The sequence below is a fragment of the Oncorhynchus gorbuscha genome, linkage group LG09, assembly GCF_021184085.1.
Source record: "Oncorhynchus gorbuscha isolate QuinsamMale2020 ecotype Even-year linkage group LG09, OgorEven_v1.0, whole genome shotgun sequence".
Classification (NCBI taxonomy): Eukaryota; Metazoa; Chordata; class Actinopteri; order Salmoniformes; family Salmonidae; genus Oncorhynchus; species Oncorhynchus gorbuscha.
In genome coordinates, this window is record NC_060181.1 from 82,315,524 (window position 1) to 82,325,039 (window position 9,516).

The 9,516-nt window shown below is 44.3% G+C and overlaps 1 protein-coding gene across 1 annotated transcript; it reads left to right on the forward strand.

Annotated features, from left to right (window-relative positions):
- The first annotated feature begins 815 nt into the window (after positions 1-815).
- LOC124044170 (mid1-interacting protein 1-B-like) lies at positions 816-2,429 on the forward strand. Its single transcript, XM_046363674.1, has one exon. The coding sequence runs from the start codon at positions 1,171-1,173 to the stop codon at positions 1,636-1,638; it is 468 nt and encodes a 155-aa protein (XP_046219630.1). The 5' UTR covers positions 816-1,170; the 3' UTR covers positions 1,639-2,429.
- Positions 2,430-9,516: the final 7,087 nt, after the last annotated feature.

Here is a 9,516-nt window from a genome sequence, read left to right on the forward strand (position 1 = left end):
AATCAAGGGAGGCCAAATGCTCGCTGGCTTCCCTTGAATTCAATGCTACTGACGGCAACAATGTCCTACTCATTTTGACCAGACAGCATTCGATAGATAAGCTACACATACTGAGACAGAGGGACGCAGTTTCCTTCACTTGGATGCTTTCTCTGGTGAGATACAATCAGCCTCTTGCAAATTGAAGGAAATGTATGAAGCACTGCGAGATTAAAGATAAATCATTTTTGTCTGTTTTTATTACTTAGTTTGTCAATTGTTGGGGGAAGCTTGGCATTCCTTGGCATTTTCCAAATTCTTAACATATAATACGAATTGTAATTTGTAACATACCATAATAATTGAATGCTGGACATCCACAAATTAATACATACCATACAAAACGTAACATATACAAAATGAAGTGTCTCGGATAATACAGACGAAATGTTCTGAGACCAGGTTGGAATGAAGTTCGCATTTGATTGCAAGGCAAACTATAATTCGTTTTTAGTGTGCTTGATGTGTGAATGTTTTCAGAGAGTACATAGCCTACCATTGTGTTGCGTTTCATAGGTTGATGGGCAACACTGACAATTGCGCGCACATAGATATTGGATACATTTAACACATTTTACCGCAGGGCATTGAACGAAGTTAAACTCATATAATTTGGTTTGTAGAAGATGCATTTCTTTGCTATTGGGGACAGGCAGGGTCTGGGTTGACTAGTATCTCTATTTGGAGGCCGCTCCCCTTCATGCAAACCATGCAAAACATGTGCTATTATAGGTCATTGGAGTCCGGTTACAACTGTAGATGAAGAACACTCCTTACAAACAGGTTCTGAGCTGCTGGGAACGCCCTTGGACACGAAACCACCTGCTTTATAAAGATCCGACCGAGGACCATAGAGAGTCAAAACAAAAACGAAAAGGAACAGGCACAAGAACAAACAAGATAACTGCCGAACTCTCCCACAGCTTGGAACACGGAAAGCTGCACTGACACGAAAAAAACATCAATCAGTCTCTGCTGCAGCATTAAAAAAGGAGGGGACACTTTCCAAAGCGATTAGAAAATAATTAGAGAAGGGTTGCACAAATAGATAAACAAACTATCCAGCTCCGATTGACAGTTATAAATGTTATTTCTGAAATAAGTTTGAGAATCAACAACAGAGTCGAGAAAATGATGCAAATCTCAGAATCCCACCTGCAGAAGAACTCCTTGTTCAACTCCATGAATCGCTTCATTGGAGCCGTCAATAACATGGACCAGACCGTGATGGTGCCCAGCCTGCTGCGGGACGTCCCACTGGAAGAAGAGAGGGAGATGGCCGCCCTCAAAAGCTCGGGAAACAGCGACATCGAGGACGGCGACATGTACAGCTACTACCAGCTCCTGAAGTCCATCCGCTGCGACATCGAGTGGGGAGTGATGCGCGCCGAGAAGCTCAAGGAGAGCCGGGGTCCCAGCTCTCGGATTGAATCCAAGGAAGAAGAATCGGAGGTGTCGTCCGAGGAAGACGAGGTTAACCTGCAAAAGCAGTTCCAGTTCCATATGACAGGGCTTCACGGGGTGCTGTCCAAGCTGACGCAACAGGCCAACACTCTCACCAACCGCTACAAGCAGGAGATCGGCATTGGATGCTACTAAAGTGGAGCGTAATGACCCGAGCGAACCCGCATTCCCTGATGATCGATGTTTTATTATTTAGTGCAAAGGAGTTGAACTGAATAGTCTATTACTTATGAAATTCTTTTGAATAGATGGAGAGAGAAAGAAAAAAAGAGATGTAATATTTAAACTTTGTTGATCCAAAGAAATGTTGTGGTTGAACTGCCAAGTGGTATACCTGGGTTCCATTACCCCCTGTTTTGCACTCTGTTTTGCGCACTGTCTATGTTTTATGAGCCGTGTTACACCTTGACCCATGCGTTCAGCTCAAGTGGTACACATATCATGCATATTTATACTTGTATTTAATATTGATGTATAACTTATTACCTCATACTGTATGTTTGAGAGCTGTGTATTTCCTGGTTGAAGAAGTGCATGACCGCAGACATTTGGCTACATTTTGAACATCCCATTAAGGGATACATGCGCATAGGATTTAGCATGTCTAATGATGCCAATGTGTCAAATAGTCTGTACAGGTTTTGTACTTCTTCCTATTGTGTCTTTATTATGTGCTTAGCTAAATGGAGGAAGCTTGACAGATTCTTGCCTATGATCCCAATGCTACCCTATATGATCAATGAACTGGAATCAACAGATGGTTCTTCTGAAATAATGAATGATTCAAAGAGATCATGTTATTATGGTGTTATTGCCATGGTAATTATGGAGATGTGAAACTCTAAGACCAGTCATTTAATGTACTATTTTATGCTTTGGATTGAATATATTTGTATGGAGAAATAAACTTGTTTTTATAACTGAAAGTAATTTGTTATTTATATTCTTTGCCTAGCAACACATCACCTAGAATGTTGTGGAACAGGATTATATACCATCCTCCAATTGACCCCAATACATTTCAACAAGGGTTTGATATTGTATATCCCTAACATTTCATGTTTGTCCAGGGACCAATCCATCTGGTACTCAATATGTACCCATTTCTGTTCAAACCAAACTCTATTCACCCTACGTTCCAAGAGTGGTGCAGCGGTCTAAGGCACGGCATGTCAGTGCTAGAAGTGACACTATAGACCCTGTTTCGATTCCAGGCTGTATCACAACCAGACATGATTGGGAATCCCATTGGGCGGTGCACAATTGGCCCAGCGTCATCTGGGTTAGGGTTTGGCTGGGGTAGGCCCGCATTGGTTCTTAACTGACTTGCCTAGTTAAATAAAAAAGGCAGAGTGAACCTGGAACATACATGTAACTGCCAAAATAAAGGAGAAATTGTTTTTCCCCCTCATCAATCTACACACAATACCACATAATGACAAAGCAAAAATATGTTTTTATATTTTTTAGCAAATGTATTACAAATTAAAAATGAAAATATCACATTTACATAAGTATTCAGAACCTTTACTCAGTACTTTGTTGAAGCACCACTGGCAGCGATTACAGCCGCAAGTCTTCTTGGGTATGATGTTACAAGCTTGGCACACCTGTATATGGATAGAGTTTCCCCCATTCGTCTCTACAGATCCTCTCAAGCTCTGTCAGGTTAGATGGGGAGCATCAGTGCACAGCTATTTTCAGGTCGCTCCAGAGATGTTAGATCGGGTTCAAGTCCGGACTTTGGCTGGGCCATTGAAGGACATTCAGAGACTTGTCCCGAAGCCACTCCTGCGTTGTCTTGGCTGTGCGCTTAAGGGTCGATGTCCTGCTGGAAGGTGAACATTTGTCCCAGTCTGAGGTCCTGAACACGCTGGAGCAGGTTTTCATCAAGGATATCTGTACTTTGTTTTGTTCATCTTTCTCTTGATCCTGACTAGTCTCCCAGTTGCTGCCACTGAAGAACATCTCCACAGCATGATGCTGCCACCACCATGCTTCACCTTAGGGATGGTATTGGCCAGGCGATGAGCAGTGTGTTTCCTCCAGACATGACGCTTGGCATTCAGGCCAAACAGTTCAATTTTGGTTTCATCAGACCAGAGAATCTTCTTTCTGGCCGCTTCCTAGAGCGGCCAGCTCTAGGAAGAGTCTCGGTGGTTCCAAACTTCTTCCATTTAAGAATAATGGAGGCCACTGTGTTTTTGGGGTACTTCAATGCTGCAGACATGTTTTAGTACCCTTCTCCAGATCTGTGCCTCGACACAATCCTGTCTCGGAGCTCTATGGACAATTCCTTTGACCTGCACTGTCAAATATGCCTCTTATATAGACAGGTGTGGGCCTTTCCAAATCCTGTCCAGTCAATTCAATTTACGAACAGGTGGACTCAAATCACTTTGTAAATACATCTCAAGGATGATCAATGGAAACAGGATGCACCTGAGCTCAATTTCGAGTCTCAGAGCAAAGGGTCTGAATGCTTATGTAAATAAGGTATTTCTAAAAACCTGTTTTCACTTTGTCATTATGTGGTATTGTGTGAATAAAAACATTTAATGAATTTTAAAATAAGGCTGTAACGTAACAAAATGTGGAAAAGATGGAGAGGTCTGAATAGTTTCCGAATGCACTAAATACATGCAGTTTATCCACTTGATTAACATAATTACATTTAAAGCACACATAAACACTCTTAGGATACAGTAATGATACAAACCAAACATATTTTGGTAAACATGCGTTCAATATGCTCATATTGAGGTAATAATTTGACATTGCCACTCATGGCTTTTCATCCAGCCAAGTAAGAATGAGTTATCATTGCATTCATAGTATGAGTCTGCTCTCAGTGTATTCTGCATCCATCAAGCATAGGTCATGCAACCAGCCACTGACTATTAGGACCATGTAAATACAGCTGCCAAGAGCAAATAGTAGGTCTTTGCTTTTGGGATATTGGGATGTTTAGTTTACATAATGTCTTATAAGAAGAACAAACAACCAGTTTAATGTAATGCTCTCTGTCCAGCCTCGACTTCAGCTGTGAGGTATTAGAAGTTCACTTTTTCTTTCTTATATTTTTTTGTGATACATCTTAGGGCCAGGTGTATTCATAATATTTTCATTTGGGAAAAACATCTGCTTTTTATGAGAGGCATCCCCCAAAAGGTCCATATATTTGTTATACTGTCATCCCTTTTGTTTAATATTCGTATCAATGCAAATAATTAAGCAACATATATATATATATATATATATATATATATATATATATAGTACCAGTTGAAAGTTTGGACACACCTACTCATTCAAGGGTTTGTCTTTATTTTTATTATTTTCTACAATGTCGAATAGTAGTGAAGACATCAAAACTACGATATCACACATATGGAATCATGTAGTAACCAAAAAAGTGTTAAACAAATCCAAATATATTTTATATTTGAATTCTTTGAAGGAGCCACCCTTTGCCTTGGTGACAGCTTTGCACACTTTTGGCATTCTCTCAACCAGCTCCATGGGGTAGTCACCTGGAATGCTTTTCCAACAGTCTTGAAGCAGTTCCCACATATGCTGAGCACTTGGCTGCTTTCCCTTAACTCTGCGGTCCAACTCATCCCAAACCATCTCAATTGCTTTAAGGTCGGGTGATGGTGGAGGCCAGGTCATCTGATGCAGCACTACAACACTCTCCTTCTTGGTCAAATAGCCCTTACACAGCCTGGAGGTGTGTTTTGGGTCATTGTCCTGTTGAAAAACAAATGATAGTCCCATTAAGTGCAAACCAAATAAGATGGCATATCGCTGCAGAATGCTGCAGAATGCCTTGAATTATACATACATCACTGACAGTGTCAACAGCAAAGCTCGCCCACACCATTACACCTCCTCCTCCATGATTCACGGTGGAAGCACACATACAGAGATCATCCGTTCACCTACTCTGCGTCTCACAAAGACACAGCGGTTGGTACCAAAAATCTCAAATTTGGTCGTGTTTCTTGGCCCAAGCAAGTCATCTTTTTGGTGTCCTTTAGTAGTTGTTTCTTTGCTGCACTTTGACCATGAAGAACTGATTCACTCAGTCTCCTCTGAAAAGTTGATGTTGAGATGTGTCTGTTACTTGAACTCTGTGAAGCATTTATTTGTGCTGCAATTTCTGAGACTGGTAACTCCAATGAACTTATATTCTGCAGCAGAGTTAACTCTGGGTCTTCCTTTCCCTTCTTTGCTTATTTGAGCTGTTCTTGCCATAAATATAAAATATATTTTGATTTGTTTAACACTTTTTAGGTTACTAATTGATTCCATATGTGTTGTTTCATAGTTTTGATGTCTTCACTATTATTCTACAATGTAGAAAATAGTAAAATAACAAACAAAAAACTTGAATTAGCAGGTGTGTCCAAACTTTTGACTGCTACTGTATAAACATATTTTTTTGTAACACAAAGGTTCTATAGTTCTATTTTGTAACACAAAGGTTCTATCTTTATTGTTGAAAATGCTAGTGACTCATGACCCTTGTATAATCTACTGGACATATTGTGTCTATGTCAAATGTTCAGCTATCTAAGCTTTTGTTCAGTAAGTGTTATACGAGCATTAGGTGTTGGCAACAACTTGATTTGCATAAGAAGCACCTCATGCTCCCAGTCTATGACAACCCTCTAACATTCAGTTACATAGCATTGTTTAAATATTCCCCATGTCATGTTTAAGATGGCTGTCATAGAATATTGAAGTGTCATGTAATTAAGTGATAATGCCCAATAAACGGGTGTTTGGAGGATATGTTGGCACGGATCTTGTTAGGCCAGAGAAGAAATCAATATATCCTCCAAACACTGGCTTCGAAGGCATTATACTTTTTCATAGGTTACCAACATATTCAAATTTTGATTGACATATTTTCATAAAAAATATTATTTTGATTAATTTATTCATACTATTTCCTTCCACAATATATAGTCCCGACACAAATCTAGGGTTGCTACCCAAGCCGGCTGATCATTTGTTCTATTGGTTTGGTTGCCAGACCCAGTGGGTTCAGTCTTTTTGTTCTGTATCTATGGATGCGACACAGTCCTTCGTTCTAAATGTTCTATTGCCGTACTGGCTGTTAACGTTCTTATCCCTTGCTTGCTAGCTAGCCAACTACGGGTCATTTACAGTCACATCAAACGTCAAAAAGAATAACAACAGTAGCTGTGTTTGCATTTGTTTAAGCTGTTTTCTAGTGACATGTATTTGATACATTCATAACAATGAGTTAATGAGGCGTGATTTCACCGAGCATAGAAATGTGCTCTCTTGTCAGGACACTGTTGTTCAGAGGAGCATGCCAACAACACAGCTAACAATCGCTTCAAACACTGAATTTGTAAAGACTGTAAACTAGCTGCACTATGTTTTGTTTGACTTTTTTTTCAATTGACATTGCTTTGTATACTTCCATAAAAATGATGCCAGCTGATTCATGATTTAGACTGGATGAGAAATTCTGCCTGCCTGTCTGTCTCGTCCTGACTCCCAACACGTTCATTACTATGGGACAGCTGGAGATCCAATTTGAATATTGAAACAATGCATATGTCAGAGAGACAGTGTCACGCCTTGGTCTTAGTATTTTGTGTTTTCTTTCTTTATTTGGTCAGGCCAGGGTGTGACATGGGTTATTGTGGTGTGTTTTTTGTCTTGGGGTTTTGTGGGGTGACTAATTAGTCTATGGCTGCCTGAGGCGGTTCACAATCAGAGTCAGGTGATTTTTCGTTGTCTCTGATTGGGAACCATATTTAGGCAGCCATATTCTGTGTATTTCGGGGGTGATTGTTCCTGTCTCTGTGTAGTTTTTCACCAGACAGGCTGTATAGGTTTTCACGTTCCGTTTGTTGTTTTTTGTATATATATAGTTATTTCATGTATCGCTATTCTTCATTAAAGAACATGAGTAACCACCACGCTGCATTTTGGTCCGCTTCTCCTTCAACAGACGAACGCCGTTACAGAATCACCCACCACACCCGGACCGAGCGGCGTGGTAACAGGCAACAGCGACAGCAGGAGCAGCGAAAGGAGGAATGGACATGGGTGGATGTTATGGACAGCAGGAGTATAGAGTATACGACTTGGGAGGAAATAGACAGGTGGGCGGTCGACCCAGAGAGAGTGCCGGAGCCCGCCTGGGATTCGCTGGAGCAGTGCGAAGAGGGCTATAGGAGAATGGAGTCAAAGAGAAAGACACGGCGGCGCAGAAAGAAACCCGAAAGTCACCACCAAAAATTTATTGGGGGGGGTCTCAGGGAGAGGGTGGCAGAGTCAGGAGACAGACCTGAGCCAACTCCCCCTGTTAATCGTGAGGAGCAGCGATAAAAGGACTTCTGGACTTGGGAAGAGATATTGGACGGAAAAGGACCATGGGCACAGCCTTGAGAATATCGCTGCCCCAAGGAAGAACTGGAGGCGGAAAAGCGGAGAGGCGCTGGCATGAAGAGGCAGCACGACGAAGCGGATGGAAGCATGAGAGTCAGCCCCAAAAATGTCTTGGGGGGGGTGCTTACAGGGAGTATGGCTATGCCAGGTAGGAGACCTGAGCAAACTCCCTGTGCTTACCGGGGGGCTAGAGAGACCGGGCAGGCACCGTGTTATGCTATGGAGCGCACAGTGTTTCCAGTGCGGGTGCATAGCCCGGTGCGGTTCATACCAGCTCTTCGTATTGGCCAGGCTAGAGTGGGCATCGAGCCAGGTAAGGTTGGGCAGGCTCGGTGCTCAAGAGCTCCAGTGCGCCTGCACGGTCCGGTCTATCCAGAGCCACCTCCAAACACCAGTCCGCCGGTGGCAGCTCCCCGCACCAGGCTTCCTGGGCATGTCCTCGATCCAGTACCACCAGTTCCAGCACCACGCACCAGGCCTTCAGTGCGCCTCGCCTGTTCAGCACAGCCAGAGCCATCCTTCTCTCTAGCGCTGTCAGAGCCTCCCGCCTGTTCAGCGCAGCCAGCGTTTTCCTCCTCTCCTGCGCTGTCGGAGTCTCCCGCCTGTTCAGCGATTCCAGAGCCTTCCTCCTCTACAGCGCTGCCGGAGCCTCCTGCCTGTTCGGAGCAGCCTGAGCTGCCAGACTGCATGGAGCAGCCAGAGGTCACAGCCTGCATGGAGCAGCCTGAGCTGTCAGTCGGCATGGAGCAGCCTGAGCTGTCAGTCTGCATGGAGCAGCCAGAGCTGCCAGTCTGCATGGAGCAGCCAGAGCTGCCAGTCTGCATGTAGCAGCCAGAGCTGTCAGTCTGCATGGAGCAGCCTGAGCTGACAGACTGCATGGAGCAGCCAGAGCTGCCAGTCTGCATGGAGCAGCCAGAGCTGTCTGCCTGCATGGAGCAGCCTGAGCTGTCAGTCTGCATGGAGCAGCCTGAGCTGTCAGTCTGCATGGAGCAGCCAGAGCTGCCAGTCTGCATGGAGCAGCCAGAGCTGTCAGTCTGCATGAAGCAGCCTGAGCTGTCAGTCTGCATGGAGCAGCCAGAGCTGCCAATCTACATGGAGCAGCCAGAGCTGTCAGTCTGCATGGAGCAGCCAGAGCTGCCAGTCTGCATGGAGCAGCCAGAGCTGCCAGTCTGCATGGAGCAGCCAGAGCAGCTAGATCCGCCAGTCAGCCATGATTTTCCAGATCTGCCAGTCAACCAGATTCTTCCAGATCTGACAGTCAACCAGACTCTTCCAGATCCGCCAGCCAGCCAGGATCTGCCGGAGCCAACTACCTGCCTGAGCTTCATCTCAGTACTGGGCTTCCTCTCAGTCCCGGGCTTCCCCTCAGTCCCGGGCTGCCACTCAGTCCCGAGCTGCCCCTCAGTCCCGAGCTGCCCCTCAGTCCCGAGCTTCCCCTCAGTCCCAAGCTTCCCCTCAGTCCCGAGTTGCCTCAGTCCCGAGCTGCCCCTCAGTCCAGTGGGGTTCTGGGTGAGGACTTCTAGGCCATGGTCGGCGGCGAGGGTGGACTATCCCATTACGCGAAGGGGAGGAACTAAG

Excerpts from the sequence above, each read along its gene's own strand:
- LOC124044170 (XM_046363674.1), top strand. The coding sequence starts at position 1,171 with ATGATGCAAATCTCAGAATCCCACCTGCAGAAGAACTCCTTGTTCAAC.